Genomic DNA, 18,531 nt, shown 5'->3' on the forward strand with positions numbered 1-18,531 from the left:
CAAAGTGGTGTCTGAGTGTCTAGCCTTTATCCTGCTTTTAATTCATCTGGAGGCCTAAGTAAGGAGTCAGTGTTTCTTGCCAAAGCAGCTTTTAAGCACCTCTAAAGTGTGGAGGCCTAGGGTTCTCTGAGGCTTCCTGGAAGTATGTGCTATACAGAACTTCCCCTTGGCTTCATCTCTGAAGGATAGGGCCTGTGGGGTGTGACTGTCCAGATTGGGGATATTTCACCAGTGAGCTGAAAACACAGCCTGGCATCTCATTGTTGAGCTCGCGCACGCGCGAGTGTGTGTGTGTGTGTGTGTGTGTGATCTCATTGTTGTGTGTGTGTGTGTGTGTGTGTGTGTGTGTTTGGGGGGGATCAGTGGTTTAAATGGCTCTGACTGCAGGCAGAGTACTGGATTCCCTGTTCCTGGGTTAGTAGAGATCCTCCTCTTCCATGTAGAATCTCTCTGAGCAATGCCTGTGGACTCACTTCTTTCTCTCTCTCCTGCTCCCTTCTCACTGTCCACAGCACAGACCCTGGATCCTCATGGCCTATGGAATGTGGGCCTGCTGGCATGGACTGGGGGCTCCAGGGGTGGCCATGGTTTTCCTCCACACCATCATCGCCTTCTGCGTGGCCCAGTTCCGGTCACTGCTCCTGTCCTGGCTCTGTTCCCTCCTCCTGCTCTCCACCCTGAGGCTGCAAGGTGTGGAGGAACTTAAGGTAAGCATCTTTGCTTTTCTTTTTTCTTTTCTTTTCTTTTTTTTTTTGTTGTGGGTCATGGGGCTTGAACTCTGGGCCTGGCCACTGTCCCTGAGCTCTTCAGTTCAAGGCTACCACCCTACCCCTTGAGCCACAGCCCCACTTCCCCTTTTCTAGTGATTGCTTGGAAATAAGAATGTCAGGGTCGTTAGTGCCCAGGCTGGCTTTGAACTGTGATCCTCAGATCTCAGCCTCCTGAGTAGCTGAGTCACTGCACCTGACTCACTTTGCTTTTCTTTGATGCTATTAGATGCCTTTATTTTCAGACAGCAAACAATCTGAGATACTTGATGGAGCTCCCTCTAGAGGCAATAGAGGGTAGATTTAAGAAAAGATCTCATATTGTTACAGTATCTTACTTTGTTATCTGATATATCGGATATATTTGTATTTGGTTATTTGAAATTGGATAGGGAAGGGGGGAAAACAAGATGAGGGGTGGGGATGGAGGGGAGGGAAATGGGGACCAAGACATGAGAAAGGGTATCAATGTATGTGAATTAATGTACCTTCTATCTGGCAAATATAATGTAACCTTTCTATTAATTACAATAAACAATATATGAAAAAAAAGAAAAGATCCCTGCAATGTCCTGCAATCTTATCTGATGCCTGTGAGGCTGTACTTTTGCTCCCAGCTTGGATAGGCATGGATGGTGTCAGGACTGGAGGGTTAGGAGTAAGGGTTAAAGAGATGAGCAGTTCCATAAAGTATTTCATTAAAACCAAATACTTATGCAAGTGTTCTACAAGTTTTACGAGGCGCTCTTGGCCATAAACTCAAGTGATCAATTGCCCACAGTGATTCCAGGAGATTTGTTCATTATTTATTGATATAGATAATTCTAGGAGCTCTTCATATTTAGGAAGTGGAAATGATGAACAGTTGTATCCAAAGGGCACAATCTAAGCTCCTGGCTTTTTGTTTCTTTTTTCTTTTGAAATGATGGCATCTTGACAGACTCAAATATTTAGTAGGTGTTTGTGCTAAAGACAGAAGACATTAGGTTGTGTTTGCATTAGTAAAACTTTTCTTTTGCAGAAATTTACCTTCTTGTATCAACCAAAATATGGTAGATTCATCAGAGAACTCAAATGGTGAAATTCCTTAGAAAGGCTGACAGTACAGCAAGGTAAACACCAGGAAATGAGCACTTGAAAAGAAGAGGGGAGAAGACAAATGAGGAGAGGAAGTGGGGAGAATTAACTCATAAAATTCAATTCATGTCCAACAAAATAAAGAAAATTGAAGGAAAGGGTAGGGTGGGTATGGGGGATAATGTTGAAAGGATGATAATGCAATTAAGATTTGGTATATTCAGATACTGCATTGTTGAATGGCGACTGTAATACAACTACTTAAAGATAATAAAAAGAAATTTACCTTCTTGAATTTCTTTTCTCTCCCTTCCTCCCTCCCTCCCTCCCTCCTCTCTTTCCTTCCCTCTCTTCCCTTTTTGCTTCCTCCCTCCCTCCTTCCCTCCCCTCCCTCCCTCTTTCCTTTCTCTTCCATTTTTCTCTCTTCCTTCCTCATTCCCTTTCTCTTTGTCTCTTTTTTTCTTTTCTGGTTCTGGGGCTTGTTTCCGGGGCCTTATTCTCACTCTGTTTGTTGCCTATGGTCTAGTATTTGACCCATGGCCCTAGCACAGCGTTTTGCTAGCTAATTGGAGTGTCTCATAGACTTTTTTTTTTTTTTTTGGTGCAGATTGGCTTTAAACCAGTCTTTTATATCTCAGGGTCCTGAGTAGCTAGGATTAAGGCATAAGCCTCCAAATACTTGCTCTTAGCTTTATTTTCTTAGTCCTGTGGTAGTACATTTGTATTCTGTGATTGGATGAACACCCAATTTGGCCTGCGGAGTGCTGGCTGTCTGCAGCCTGTATTGCTGAGTTGCTGGCTGCTTGTGGGTGTGACTCTTCCTGCAGTGTGCTCTCTAGTAATTGTAGATGATTTGGAGATCATCTCCTGGCCTTAGCCAGAGTGTCCCGAATGGCTGTGGACTGTGTGATCTGCCTTTGGTAACTGGATGACTTAGCACTGATGCACTGAGCATACCTGAGGCCTGGGCGGGACCCCTGGGTGGTCTGTATGACTTCCCTGTCTCACCAAGTCAGAGAATCAGGCTTGCCATGCAAGGCTGCTGCTGGGGAAGCCTCTGGTTTTGTGGCTACAGGGAAGGGGAGCATTTCTCTGTGTGGAGCCATTCGCCGTCTATGGGAGCTCTCCTCCAGGGAGAAGCTCATAGCAGAAAGGGAAGTTCAGGAACCCAGATCTACTGTGACTCAGGATGCAGGGCTTTAGAGCCCTTCAGTTTAGTCTCAGTTAGCTTGGCAAGAGACAGCCCGAGAGTTCCAACTCTGCCAGCATCGGGAACCCTGTGCCCAGAATAGGCCCCAGTGTTCTCATCTCCATCCTGCCAGAGACTGGCACGCAAGCACTGCTGGGGCGGGACTGTAGTCGCAGGGAGGGTCAGGCCACGCCCCTTCCCTCCCTGTTTGTGTATTTATCCCAGATGCCTCATCCACTCCACCCTCTTGTCTTCTTCAAAGCACAGCTTCTTTAGTTAACTTAATTTGTATTATTTCTTTAGATAGGATCTCACTGTGTAGCCCAGGCTGGCTTGGAGCTTTTGAGTCTCCCAACTCAGCCTTCCATGTGCTGGAATGATAGACGTGTACCATCATGCCTCTTCAAGCCATTTCGGGGTCTCTCTAATCACCCTTTTCAGCTCCTGTTGGCTTGTTGTCCCTTTCTGTGAGTCTCAGAGGGACAGTGTTAGATTGTGTGGCAGCTATGTGAGCTATGTGCTCACTTGATGTGATTTAACACTTTGCATGCTTCATGCATCTTATCTTCAGAGGGAAATGCAATATTCTCCTGTCCCTGTCCCCACCCTCAAGGCTGCTTCTCTGTAGACAGCTGCTCATACAGCATTTGTGGATTGTAGAGATGATATGGAGTTAAAGAAAGGGATGTGGGAGGGCCAGGAGTTTGGCCTAGTGGTAAGAGTGCTTGTCTAGTATGCATGAAGACCTGGGTTTGATTCCCCTGTACCACATAAAAAAAAGCTGGAAATGGTGCTGTGGCTTCAGTGGTAGAACTCTAGTCTTGAGAAAGCCCAAGGACAGTGCTCAGGCACTGAGCTCAAGGCCCAGGACTGGCAAAAAAAAAAAAAAAAAAAAAAAGAAAGGGATGTGGGAGGGTATAGGTTTGAACTAGGGACCAGCACTGGACCCAGCAGATCCAACCAATGCAAAAGTTTAGTCACAATAACTGAGCTTTGTTTGGCCGTGGAAGGCCCTCCAGCCAATTAACTAATTAAGCTGTACACAGTTAATTACTTAAGTTGTAACCAATTGGCTGCTTGATTAGTATGGAGTCAATTAACTTGTTTTCCCGTCTGCTCACTTTATGGTTGGCTGGAGTTCTCAGAACCTTCTGTGGTTCTGGGAAGTTCACAATTTGTGAATTGTGTTTTTTGTTTTGTTCTTTTTTTTTCTCAGATAAACTTGAATAAAATTAATTATCTTAAAGATTTATTTAACAGGTGGGAGCACTAAGGAGCTGCTGCTTCTATGTCTGTCAGGCGCAACCATTTTCTGAACAGTTTATGACAGTGACCAATCTATTGTTCTGTGTCTTTCAGTCTTTTTTGTAACAGTACTCTATTCACATTCATTGGCCTGAACATTGTGATTTTGATGTTCTTTCTTTAGTCTAGAACCTTAATGATGTCTGTGCAAAAAGTTCACTCATTCATTCAACCATCTAACCAACCAAGAAACAGAAAAAGCTTCTTTTTTTTCTGGGCTCACCACCTCTCAGGACTTTGCCATACCCTGTGGTTTTGCCTCCCCCATCTGTAGACTTTGTAGATTGCATGTAAATGACTTATGTTTTCTTCTTCCAAATTTCCATTAGAAAGTATGCTGGCTGTTTAAGTCTGGTAAAGATACTGGATCCAAGGATGCCTTAGAAATTTTCTAGTGTTGTTGGATCTTAAAGAACTTGTCCCAGGATTGGGATTTTGACTTCTGGCTAGCATCTGTAGCAGCTTAGAGACCTCTGAGTCTCAACAGTTGGGTTAAACATGCAGTCAGCTAAAGCAGAGACGAATTAATAACAAAAGAACAAGAAGAAAATTATGTTGAAGGGAGAAATCCTATGTGATATTTATAGGCCCCCTTAAGTCATCAGAATGGTTGAAAGGGCTGTCAAAGTAGTATTGGATATAGCTAGCCTCTGTGTTATCCACTGGATGTATCAGTTAGAGGTATATCCAGGAAAAGTTTCATTATGTGAGTCTGACCTAACGGGAAGTCGATGGTCGAGATATTCTCTTCGTTGCTTATTAACTGCTTACTTTGTTTTTGGTGCTGTGGCGTTGGGGTTTGAATTCTGGGCATCAGGCATGTTAATATCCTCTACCACTGAGCTATGCCTCCAACCCTAACTGTGTGCTTTGGTTAGTGCTGGGGTTTCTTTGATGTTCATTGCAATCGAACGTTCCTTGCCATTCACAGGCTGTCGTCTTCCTTTGGTTTTGCAGAGGAGATGGTACCCAACAGAAAACGAGTACTACTTGCTGCAGTTCACCCTGACGGTTCGCTGCCTGTTCTATACCAGTTTCAGCCTGGAGCTCTGCTGGCAGGAGCAGCCCTCCACCCGCTCCTCCTACTCCTTTCCCTGGATTCTGGCCTACATCTTCTATTATCCTGTCTTCCACAATGGGCCCATTCTCATCTATCCAGAGTTCATCAAACAGGTAGTGCCTGCTGGGGCTGGGCTGGAGTGGTGAAGCCTGAGTCATTCCACTGAGGTGCACCCCAAATGGAAGGCACAGGCCATGTGTGGCCTTGAGCTTTCATGATAAGGGGGACACAGCAGAGGAGCAGACCATCACAGTTAAGGTCATGCTGTCTTTCGTGTCAGCTGGAGCGGGCCCACCTGATCACTCAGATTTATGGCTCCCTCTGGCCACTGGGATTCCTACCTGAGTACTGCAAGTTGATGTTCCTGGCAGCAGAGTTCCGGAGAAAGAGGACGTTTGATTGTGATAGTGACATTTACAAAAGTAAGAAAGAAATTCTGTTAATGCCAGTTAGTAGAGGGTTTTCTTGTGAAATATCCTGTTGTAGTCTAGATATTGCTTAGGTGACCAAGGCAAGAAAGCAGAGGAATTGAAGGCAAGAATGCATTTCCGACCAGGGAGCTGCTGATGCCCAAGCTCCTGTCTGCCTTCTCTGGACAGCATCCTTGTCAGATGTCAGGCTAAGTCGCTTTTGTCTTTCCCCACACACTTTTTCCTTTCCTTAGACATCTCTCCTCTTCCTTCTCCCCCTTCAACTTGCTGCCTTCAGGACCACGTGTAAGTTAGAAATGGACACCTCACTCAGTGGACCCCAAGGACTGCCTTACTGCTAGCTACAGAAGTAAACGATCTTGGTGGTATAGAGACTGTGTATTCACACATGGAGGTCACACGCATGTGTGCACACATAAAACACAGCATGACCCTTAGTCCCCTGCATAGCTGGTATTATAGCCCTGAGCCATCAGGGCTTGGCTAGAAATCACTTACTTTATCTTTAAAAAATTTTGGGGCCAGGAGCGTGGCATAGTGGTAGAGTGCTTGTCTAGCATGTACAAAAACCTTGGTACCACATACATAGAAAAAAAAAAAGCCAGAAATGGTGCTGTGGCTCAAGTGGTAGAGTTCTAGGCTTGAGAAAGCCCAAGGACAGTGCCCAGCCCCTGAGTTCAAGCCCCGGGACTGGCCAGAAAAAAAATATTCCATGTCAGGCACCGGTGGCTCATGCCTGTGATACTAGCTACTCAGGAGGCTGAGATTTGAGTATTGCCGTTCAAAGCCAACCCAGTTTGAGATACTCTTCTCTTCAATTAACTGCTAGAAAACCAGACGTGGCACTGTGGCTCAGGTGGTGGAGCAGTAGCCTTGAGCTAAAGAGCTCAGGGGCAAAGCCCACGCCAAGTTCAAGCCCCCTATCAAAAAAAAAATTCTACAAGTTATACATTGGATTCAACAGTACATTTTGCATTGTAATATAATGTGATTGCACTATTCTGAAGAACATATAACCTTTTTACCCTTTAGAAATCTTTACATGAAGCTGATATTCTGGGCAAATAGAGGTGTAGCAGAATGTTTCATACACTTCAGTTTGAGGGTAAGATAGGCTCATTTGGTTGTCATCAGCATTGTTAAATCGCATTCGCAGTTAAAGTGTGGGAGACAAGGTGGGTGATGATGATCTCATTTTGTGGTTGCCACAATGTGGGATTCTCTGACCCAGTATCTCACAATGCAGATTCTCCGGCCCAGCATCTCGGGCCTACTAAAGGAATCAGACCTCCCCATCCATGTTTACCAGGCCCCAGGTGAGTCCTTACCTCTTAGAGACTGAGGACCACCCTCCTGAGTGGGTGGGGATAGCTAGGTGGTGGGTTCAGACTCTCTGCATTTAATCTTTCTAAGGCAAAAGTATAGAATCAGAATTCTTTCTGACTTTTCTAACTTTCGGACTAAGCATTTCTCCAGCATGAAGAGTAATTTTCAGATAAACAGAATCCATAGGAGGAAAAAATTATTTTCTTAACTGCATATTACCCATAAAGAGCTTTGCTCTACAGGTTGTGTGCTTTATGATGGTGCAGAATGGTCATTATTTTTACCTCTTGTCTCCTCCTGTCAAGACTTGCCTGGTAGGGTCCAACAGGGGTAGCAGAGGCTCATTCTAGGGTTCTGAGTCTGCCCCACACAGGTGAGATTTGAGATGTCAGCTCACCTAAGCCTTTAGCCTTGGAGCTGATTTTTTAAAGTACAATCTGGAAAGATAAGGAAGTATCTTCTTCCTTTCAAGTTAATTCTCCCTGTCTCCGTCTCTCTGTCTGTCTCTGTCTCTGTCTCTCTCCTCCCCCCCCCCACTACTGTGTGCATGTGCATGTGTGCTAGTACTGGGGCTTGAACTCAAAATCTCATGATCTTGCTTAAGGCATTTGCACTCAAGGCTGGCATGCTACTACTTGAGCCAAATCTCTACTTGGGGTTTTTGTTGGTTAATTGGAGATACGTCTCTTGGGTTTTCTGCCTGGGTTGGTTTTGAACCATGATGCTCATATCTCAGCCTGTTGGATAGCTAGGATTACAGTAATAAGCATCGGTGCCCAGCTTCATTCATATATTTTTCTCTTTCCTAAAGCCTTCCAAGAACCACATGTAACAGATGCTGAAGGCAAATTGGAATTTTTCTCTATAATCTGAGAAAAAAGCTAGCCTAGAAACAGAAGTGTTCAGAAAGGTACATGGCAAAACAAACAGAAAAAAAAACCCAGGCAGTTTCTGTAATGGCTGAGGAAGGATGGTGTTTGTGAGGAGATCACCACCTGTGAGAAGAGAGGTGTTAAATTTAAGCTCACCAAGGAGGAAAAGGCTGGGATGGGCAGAGAATGCTAATTGGAAGAACCTGTAAGTGAGGTTTTTTTTTCTGGAAAAATGCTTAAGTCAATGAATGGAGTGAATGGATGAATGAAAGAATGAAATGCTTTCAAGTACAAGGAGTGGTGATACTGAAATGCATCATTAGTTCTTGGGTTGTTAAACCAGTGCTTAAAGACACAGAACAGGAGTGGGAGGCCGTACCACCAGGGGGCAGCAGAGCACTGCTGTGGAAACTGCAGGCTCCAGTTGGCATGAGAAAAGATGAGGCACATCTCTAGAAGATGCATCTTTCACCCATTTTTTTTTCTTTAGTACATACATTTACTTAGACAAGGTGAGGGAAGTGCAAAAGAGTCTGTTGGCCAGGTGCTGGTTTGGTCATGCCTGTAATCAATAAGGAGGCTGATCTAAGGATGGTGACTTGAAGCCATCTGGGGCAGGAAAATCTGTAAAACTCTTACCTCCAATTAACCATCAAACAGCTGGAAGTGAAGCTGTGGTTCAAAGAGTAGCATGTTAGCCTTGAGAAAAAAAAAAGCGCAGGGATAGTGCCCAGGCCCTGAATTCAAGCTCCAGGATTGGGCTGGGGGAGGTAGAAGAGGGGGAGGAGCCGGGAGAACAGAAAGACAGAGAGACAGAGACAGAAATAGAAAGGAAAGAACAGAGAAGAGAGAGAGAGGGGGGTGGAGAGAGAGATAAAGAGAGATCTTTGGTAATTTAAGGACTAGACAATTTGAAAATGCCAGTCATAAACAGGTAAAAATATTACCTGTTGAAGTACCTTCATACCTTATCTTGGAGGCCATTTCTGGTGGTCTTTACAGTATCAAAAACATAGGTTCTAGTTATTTTCTGCAGTGCTTCTGGGGAAGCTCAAGAGGCCTGGGATGGCAAAGGTCCAGGAGGGTCTCAAGCAGGCTGTGGCTGCCACTTACTTAGCTGAGAGCAGGTAGAGTGTACACCTTCTTTGCTGAAGGCTGTGTTCTAAAAGGCCTACAGCCCAGCTCCTTGGTTTGAATCCCTGTTATTTGGCTTGAGATCTCTTGGTGAGTCACTTTGTGCCTCTGTTTCCTGACCTGTAGAATGGGTAGATGAATAGTTGCTTCCTTATGGGATTGTTGTAAAGATGGTCTCTGTGTGTGTGTGTGTGTGTGTGTGTGTGTGTGTGTGTGTGTGTGTGTGTGTGTGTGTGTGCTGGTACTGGGGCTTAAACTCAGGGCCTAAGCACTGTCCCTTTCCTTTTTTTTGTTCAACCACTTGAGCTACAGCTCCACTTCTGGCTTTTGTTCATTAAATGAATGTAAGAGTCTTGTAGACTTTCCTGCCAGACTGGCTTTGGACCTCGATCCTAAGATCTCAGCTTCCTGAGCGGATAAGATTACAGGTCTGAGCCTGTTATAAAATGGTTTTATGTAGGTATTGAGGCATGACACATACATAAAGTGTTAATTATTGCTGAGGTTGTTTTAGACTGAAGACTGTGGCACTTAATACAGCTAAGATTAGGCTCAAATTTAGGCCTTGGATATCCAGCCTGGTAAGTGGCCACAAGAGAGACAATTCTGCCTGCTTAGTGGTCTTCCTTGAGTTCTATATAGGCCAGTACATTGGTTCCATTTGTTTTAAGAGACACCCAGGTTGCTGCTTACATGGGGGTGGTAGCCTCTGAGGGACTGGCAAGGGCTGGGTGCCCTAGAAGCTCTGTTAAATGTGTGGGTGGGTTCTGATTTTAGAGAGCACTGGAAATAATGCTATTCTCTCTCTCTCTCTCTCTCTCTCTCTCTCTCTCTCTCTCTCTCTCTCTCTCTCTCTCTCTCTCTCAGTACTAGGGCTTCAACTCAGGACCTTGACTCTTGCTTGGCTTTTTTTGCTCAAGACTGGCACTCTGCCTCTTGAGCCTCACATCATTTCCTGTTTTGTTTTTTTGTGGTTAATTGACATAAGAATCTCACTGTTGGGGCCGAGGGTTTGGCCTAGTGGTTAAAGTGCTTGCCTAGCATGCACGAAGACCCGGGTTCGATTCCTTGGTACCACATACATAGAAAAAAGCCGGAAGTGGTGCTGAGGCTCAAGTGGTAGAGCTCTAACCTTGAGAAAGTCCAAGGACAGTGCTCAGGCCCTGAGCTCAAGCCCAGGACTGGCAAAAAAAAAAAAAAAAAAAAAAAAGAATCTCACTGTCTTTTCTGTCCAGGCTGGCTTCAAACTTTGATCCTCAGATTTTACTCCTCCTCAGTAACTGGAATTACAGGTGCGAGCCTCTGCTTGGCTCTGACAGTAATCTTATCACTGAGCACATATTCCAAGCGAGTGCAACAAGTTCTAGCTCATTTCATTCTCAGGTAACCCACAGAAAGGAGGAGGAAAAGGGGGAGGGAGAGGGGGAGGCCTGGTTGGACATCAGAGGTGACAGTGCCCCCAGCTGCAGCCCCAGGAGAGAATGTGTGTGTCACCAGCCTTGATGTAGGTGGCTTGGCTGGGGCCAAATGAGGACGAGAGTAGAGAGAGATTTGTTGCAAGAAGGGATGTGGAACACAGAGAAGCTGCCTCATTCCTCCTAGAAGGAATACGGCTCTAGGTAGCAGGCTCTTAGCCCCAGCAGACAGAACCCAAGCAGGCAGGGCACAGGGGCTCCACTAAAGCAATTAGTGATAAAGGACAGGGCCTTTGTTTGCTGTTCTGAAACATATGGATTACGCATGTGCGAGAGAAAAGAATCTGTCATCTTCAATCACAAGAATGTCTTTGAAAGAGGAAGGCTTCCAGAGTCTCTTTTGTACAATTTGCATGAAATGAGGTTTTAAAATATAATATGTTTCAAAGTGCACTTTGCAGATGAGTTAATGTGTACTTTTCTTTTTTTGAGTTGAGTCTGAACTTGGAATTCCCACGATGGCAGTTTCCAGTGGTCTTCAGGCTGACAGTCCCCGGGGTTGGAAGCATCTTAAATGGCGTACTTTGCATGCAGACAAGAGAGCGACCTGCGTATTAGATGAGCTTTGTGCAGCCAGTCTGTTCTTCCCGCTGTGTCCATAGGGGACAAACACTAACTTATTGAAATAAGAGATTCCACAAGATTGAAGGCATTAAGTGGACTGTTAATAGTGAGCAACCAAACTTACAGAAAGATAAATAAGCATTTCTTAAAAGGTAAAAGCAAATAGAATAAAATTTGGATTGTTTTCTGTCTCCTGGGTACTTTTGTGCCATTAAGAAATCTCCATTCTGTTGCTTGGAATGAGGAAGCATTCAAGCCCCGAAGAGGATCATGGGAGGGAGAAGTCCACTCCTTCCAGTCCCGTGGCGATGTATAATGATGCTTTATCAAGTTTGGTCAGGAAGGATTGGTCTGTGGAAAGCAGGTGAATCATTTTGGGGGAAGCTAGTCAGCCACCTTCCGTAGCTCATGGTTCTTGGTCACAGATGTTTGTGTGGCTGTGCACTGTTCAGGATTTTGGGGAGGACACGGAGGACCCGTGAACTGACCTTGAAGTGTCCTTGCTTGGAGCTGAGAGGCAGCTGGGAAAATGTAGTTTTCTAATTGCCCAGTAGAGCTGTTGTGTGGCCTTATCCCGGCTTGCTTCTAGTCCAATCCAGCTTTTGTCCCTTCTTCCTGGGCTGGGGGGCTGGGGAGTGAACATTGATGACACCCCGAGGCCTCAGAGGCAGGTCTGGTCTTCAGGACTTGAGCTCAAGTCAGGCTGGTACTCAGCAGCCCACAAAGCTTAGTTACTTTGATAGAAACTGGAGATAATGAGTCATGTGAAGAATATCACCAGCCAGCATTGTTTTTAAGGCTATTATCACATTTGCTCAGACACTTTGTTCCTATGGAAGGGTGTAGGTACCAGAAAAGGCCTGTTGGATGATCTAGAATGATTTTGGTACTTCTTCATGTCTTAGCCTTGAGAGTGACCATGACATGAACAAACTCTTTTGGCTTCCACAGACTTATGGATAGCATAGGGTTTCATACCTTTGAGGCCACTGTAACAAGATACCGTAAATCCAGTGGCTTATAAACAGCAAAAACCGTCTCCTGACACTTCTGGAAGCTGCAAAGCCTAGGATCAAGGCACAAGCGTATTTGGTGTCTGGTGAGAACCTGCTTGGTTTGCAGAATGACATTTTCTCCATGTATCCTCATGTGGTGGAAGGCCTAGTTGGCTCTTGGCAATCTCTTTTATAGAAGCACTAATGTTGATTCTGAGATATCCTTCCTCATGATCTCATCAAGCTCTCGCAGGCCCCGTTTTCTGATACTACCCTAACAAGCCCTTTGTGGGTGTGGTGTAGGGGGTGGGGCAGGGAAGGAGTAGAATTCATCTTGGGAATTTTGGAGGGACACGACACAAATATTGAGACCATAGTTTATGTAATTACTTCTTCATTTGCTGCTGGTGATTAGGCCAAAATGAATTTGCTTTAGAGAGGCAGAGTTGAGAATGAAAAATGAAAAAGTCAGTGTGTAGCTAAGAAGATTAAAGAGAGGGGAGGGAAGGGAAGGCAATATAGAGCTGACTCATCATTAAGGAGCGGGTAGCTGCTAGCCTTCTGGGCAGAAATCTCTGACATCAGGCCTCTTCTAAGAAGCAGGATGTAGAAAAGACGCTCTTCCATACATTAGTTGGGAGGGCCACAGTTGTCACAGGTTAATACATTTCCAATACTTTCCACTGGTTTCAAAATGGTCTAATTACCAAGAAAATAACCACGCATTGCCATGTAAAGATATCTGCTACTGTCATTTTGGTATATGTTTTTCAAGCTGTCATTTTATACACAGTGAACAAAGAAGTTTCCACGGCTGTATAATATGAGAGTATACTCATGCATTGAGTGAGTCCCTGATTGTTGGATATTTGAGTTCTTTTCATTCTCTTTCTCTTCTATTAAACAGGTAGGTTTCTCATCATTTGTAGGGAACCCAGGCTGTTCCCATAGCTGTGCTGTTGTGAATAATGCTGCAGTGAACACGAATGTGAAAATACCTTTGTGGTAGCCTGACTTACATTCCTTCAGCTGTTCCCCCTGGCTTCCATAATGGCTACACATAACCGTTACCTTCCTTTCAACCACGTGTAAAGGTTCTTTCTCCATATCATCTCTAGCATCTATTGCTGTTTGTCTTATTTTTAAAACATGCTATTATGAAAGTGATGGGAGGGGTTGTTTGTGATCTTAGTGATGGTCATTCTGACCAGAATGAGATGGAATCTCATTGTCTTTTGATTTGCATTTTCTTGATGGCCAGGTATATGTTGAGAATTTCTTCATGTATTTATTTGCCCTTTGCAGTACTTCTTTTGAGAATTTTCTGCTCACTTTGTGTTTCCATTTATTAACTGGATTGTTGATGCTTTGGGAGTTTAGTGTTTTAAGCTCCCTTCTATTCTGGTTCGAAGTCCTTTATCAGATGTGTAGCTGACGAAGATTTCTCCCACTCTGTAGGCTATCACTTCTGTCTAGTTACTATGTCCTCTGCTCTGCAGCTTTTTAGTTTGATGCAGTTCAGTTTGTCACAGAATTCCATTTCTCAGTACTGCTTGTTAAGCCTTGCTCTTAGTTGCTGAACTGTGGGAGTTCTGTTAGGAAGTTACTACCTGTGCCACCACTCTAAGTCTTATGGCATGTGAATTCTACAACTGCTTGTTTAGATCATTGTGTAGTAAGGTGAGACTACACAGCCAGGGTACTTGGCTGGAGCTGGGTTTTGTTCTGCATCATCCACCTGTAATGCATATCCTTTCAGTAACCGATTGAGTAGCCCTAGTTGTAAAATCTGAAATGCTATGAAATCCGAATGTTTTTGGTGCCTGTTTTCAGATTAGGGGTGGGCAACTAGTTTAGTCGCTGCAAATATTCCCAAATCTGGGCCACATCTGGTTCCAGGCATTTTACAATGTGCTCGACCTGTGCCTAGGAACAATAGCAACACCCCTCTCTCACCTTTGGTGGTTGGCCCTGAACTCTTTTAGATGTTTGCCCTTTGACTGACAATTATTTCAAGACAGAAGAATGTGAAGAAGCTACATATATGAGGGTCAAAATAGCTGCCACTTACCTAATGCTTATGGCAGGCCAGGCTCTGCCCTCAGCACTGTGTGTGATTGCTCATGTGTTGTTATAGGTGAGAAATCCAAGACTCAAAGGCCTTAAGGAAGCTGCTCAGGCTCATATAGCTCTATGGGTTATACTGCAATCCTGTGTTAGTCTGACTGTCAAGTCCATGTTCTCTGGCTGGGGGCAAAGCTCAAGGTTAAAGATTTGCCTCACCTGAATGAGGCCTTGGGTTCAATTCCAAGTACTGAAAAAAAATGAAGTCCTTGTTCTCAGTTATTATAATAGAATGTTGCTTAGAAAGACACCTCTTCCTGTTTGTTACCAAAAGACTCAATGTAGGATGACACTTCTCATTTTTCTACTTTCCCAGTCTTCCTTTCTTTTACCAGATTTGTGCCTGTTTCTCGCTTAGCTCAGTGTTAGTAGCCTTAGACATGACATGGCCGTGGGGGAAGGTAGATAGGTGGGTACCTAGACCCACCCCCCCCAAAGAAACCAAAGTCCCCAGGGAGAGAACACAGGAAGGATTGGTCCCCAGCTGAGGTTCTTCTAGGACCATTGCTGGGATGGAAGGATGGACCGGCATGGTTCTTGGCACCACAGAGCTGTGTTGGCACCTCCTTAATCTTATTCTGGAACAGCTTTCCAGCTGGAAATGGCTTTTCCACCCAGCCAAACCAACTCAGCCCTTTATTAATAAAGAAGTGGCGATGAGGATTTGTGAGGAGTTGAGTAACATCCCCACCCAGCAGATGACTTGCAAGTGTTAGGAACTGAGACACCCTCTAACATCTTCTCTGTGGTTTCTACTTCAGATGCAACAACCAGAGCTCTGCTCCGTGAAGGACAGCCTCCGCATGCTGGTCCGGGGCCTGGGCCGCCTGCTCTGCTGGTGGGGACTGGCAGAGCTGATGCTAAGCTTCATGTACATGCACGCCATCTTCAGTAGCACCACCCTGCTGGGGGCCGTCTCTTGCTGGACCTTAGGTAATTGTGGATGTCACCATCGGCTGGACGAGTTCCACTGGTGACGTGGGGGGAATTGTTTGCAAGGGTACCCAGTGCTCAGAGGTATGGTTGTCTTGAGCAAACTTTTGTTTTGATTGCCTATCTACTGGTAACTGGGGCTTAAACCCAGGCTTCACGCTTTCACTCGACATTTTTTGCTCCAGGCTGTGTGATCTCCCACTTGAACCACATCATTTCTGGCCTTTTGGTGGTGAATTGGAGATTAGAGTCTCAGACTTCTCTGCCTGGGCTGGCTTTGAACTGTCATCTTCCTAGATCAGCCTTTTGATCTAGCCAATGGTCAACTTCTTTTCAGCTTTGTCTGGCCTTTAAGCAACCCTGCTTTTTTTTTTTTTTTTGCCAGTCCTGGGCTCGAGCTCAGGGCCTGAGCACTGTCCTTGGACTTTCTCAAGGCTGGAGGTCTACCAGTTGAGCCTCACCACCATTTCCAGCTTTTTTCTATGTATGTGGTACTGAGGAATCCAACCCAGGTCTTCATGAATGCCAGGCTAGCACTCTACCATTAGGCCAAACTCCCAGTCCCCCCACCCCCGCTTTGTTTTTAAACCTCATTCTTCTTGCTGATGAAGATGATACATGTGGGAGGTGCTTGGTAGTGGTAGAAGGGAGGCTGTGCTGTTTAGCTTGGGAATCAAGCTTCCTCCTTGTTCTGGAATCTTCTGAGTTCCACTGGGTACGCCTCTCCCTGCTTGGCTGGGCTGCTGAGGCTGCTCAGCAGTCTGTTTTAAGGGGTAACCCTTCAGGATACAGTTGGTCTGCAGGCTCCACCAACCACCGTGGGCCTCCATTCCTGGCTTATTAAATCTGGGTGTTAGAATATCTGTTCTGAAAATGAAACCTATCTTTGCAGAATTGGTATTCAGATCCCAGTCGTGTATCAAAGGAAAGGGAATGAACTTCAGAGCCAGACAGGCATAGGTTTGAATCTTAGCTCCACCAAACACATTGGGCAACTTCAAATGCTTTATTAGATCTGCCTGGGTATCAGAATCTTCATTTTTTAAAAATGAAACTTACCCTTGCAGAATGAGTTTGAGGTGTAAATGAAAGGACACATTAAGGCTTTGCCTCCTGAAAAATATGGCTGGTAGAATAAACGGTGTGTGTGTGCACCCTGCTGGGGCCTCCCCGACTTTTACCTGCCTTTTTCTCCAGCAAGGAGGAAGGAAAGTCCTATTTCCTCAGCAGGGCATAGTCCCCAGCGCAGGATTCTCTGTGAAGAAGCCATTCTTTATCCTCTGGCTAAAACAGGAGAGCTCATGCCCTGTTCTGAACTGCGTCTCCTCCCTCCCTCATCTTGCTCCTTTGGAGAACTTTCATGCTGCCTGAATTCTGCCTGAGGTCTGACCTCCAGCCTGCAGCTGGAGAAGGGAGGAGGGAGGGGGAGATGGAGAGGGAGAGGGAGAGAGAAAGAGAGAAATAGAGAGAAAGGGGAAGGGAGAGGGTCTTCAGGGCAGATCAAGCTGCTTCTTGCTGAGGTGACAAGAACAAGCTTATCTCTTTACTGTTTGATGATATATATATATATATATATGTATATGTATATGATCTTGATTATCTTTACCATCACCCATGTTTCTATAGGAGGAGACTTTTTAGGATTGAAAAAAATGCTGAGCTATTTAAATAAGGGTCTCTCCTTTCCAAATAGTTTTTTTTTTTTTTAAAACAACTAGTGTTGTGCATTTCCTTTGGCTAAGAAAGGGGCCTTTTAAAATGATAACTAACGTGTAATCATTGTACACCTGGGGTATAGTGTCATATTTCAATACATGTATAATGTGTCATGATTATTTCAAGGTAATTAGCATTTCCATACTTTCATTGTTTCTATATTTTGATGCTCCTTTCTTTTAGACCTTTTTGTAGTTGGTTGTTATTACTTGCTGCCTTTGCAGTAAACTAACCTAGGAAATATATTTTCACCAAAACATGAGCTAATTTGAGCCACAGTGCCACTTCCAGTTTTCTGGTGGTTAATTGGAAATAAGAGTCTCATAGACTTTCCTTCCTGGTCTGGCTTTGAGCCATGATCCTCAGATCTCAGCCTCCTGAGTGGTGAAGATTACAGATATGACCACCAGCACCTGGCTTATGGATATTTTAAATTCATGCTAAACATGAATTCCAGTATCTTTTATTTCCCATTTGTACCTTTTAAAAATTCAAATTAGGTGCTGGGAGTTTGGCCTATTGGTAGAGTGCTTGCCTAGCATGCACAAAGACCTGGGTTTGATTCCTCGGTACCATATACATAGAAAAAAGCTGGAAGTGGTGCTGAGGCTCAAGTGGTAGAGCTCTAGCCTTGAGAAAGTCCAAGGACAGTGCTCAGGCCCTGAGTTCAAGCCCAGGACTGGCAAAAAAAGAAATTCAAATAAATGAGGATTTTAGTTCCTAATTACATGATCTATTATTTGTTCTGTCTTATACTATATATAAAATAATTGCAAAATTATAACACTCAGCATTCCAACTAAAGATAAAATCACTAAATGGCAATCACTTCAGGACTTTCAGCTTAGAATAGGTGTATACTGAATGCGTATATGTTGTATTCAAAATCCATTTGAAATAATTTTCAAAAGTATAATAGTCACATTAGGTGAGCAGATGTCCCCTGCCGCATACTTCTGCCACAGTGTACTGTCTCCAAAAGACCATGGACTGCAGTCTCAGACACCATGAGCCTCTCTCTTCTCTTTCTCCCCTCTCTTTCCTCAGTGTAGGATGTGAACTCCAGAACTTGTCTTCCTGCTTGTCGTCTTTGCTTAAATAGGGAGATCTACTAGATCCATATCTCAGCTTTTAGCTTTATGCTGGTGAATGGGAGTCTCTCAGATTGGTCTGCTTGGGCTGGTTTGGAACTGTGATACTCACATCTCAGTCTCCTGAGTGGCTGGAAGGATAGGCCTGAACTACCAGAGCCCAGTCCCTTTGTTCCCTTGAATGGAAGGCTTTCCTTTTGTGATGGCTTTTTCTTCCCCATATTGGAGTTGCAGTTGAATGTGAGGTTAGCAAGGAGCACAAGACACCTCTGTCTCACAGGGAAGAAAATACACAACTGGGATTTCATTTCAAAGATCTCAGGACTGGGTAACATTGTGCCCTTCCTGGAAGTGACCTTTCCAAGAACCCCCAGCAGAATGGCAGCTGCTTTAGAAAAGCAACTCTCTCTCCACTTCTGATGTCTGTTGGCCATTAAGTGTTTAATGAGTACTAATATGCTGGTTCAGATAA

The 18,531-nt window shown here is 44.6% G+C and overlaps 1 protein-coding gene across 1 annotated transcript in view; it reads left to right on the top strand.

Annotated features, from left to right (window-relative positions):
* The window catches only part of LOC150038961 (protein-cysteine N-palmitoyltransferase HHAT-like), a 218,600-nt gene that overhangs the window by 39,301 nt on the left and 160,768 nt on the right, over nucleotides 1-18,531 (top strand). Inside the window, exons 5-7 of the mRNA XM_090328171.1 lie at nucleotides 513-707; nucleotides 5,296-5,511; nucleotides 15,081-15,252. Coding sequence (XP_090184297.1) covers nucleotides 513-707; nucleotides 5,296-5,511; nucleotides 15,081-15,252 — 583 coding nt within the window. The remainder of the gene's footprint in view (nucleotides 1-512; nucleotides 708-5,295; nucleotides 5,512-15,080; nucleotides 15,253-18,531) is intronic.

This window comes from Megascapheus bottae, unplaced genomic scaffold (genome assembly GCF_031878675.1).
Source record: "Megascapheus bottae isolate mThoBot1 unplaced genomic scaffold, mThoBot2.hap1 H_1, whole genome shotgun sequence".
NCBI lineage: Eukaryota > Metazoa > Chordata > Mammalia > Rodentia > Geomyidae > Megascapheus > Megascapheus bottae.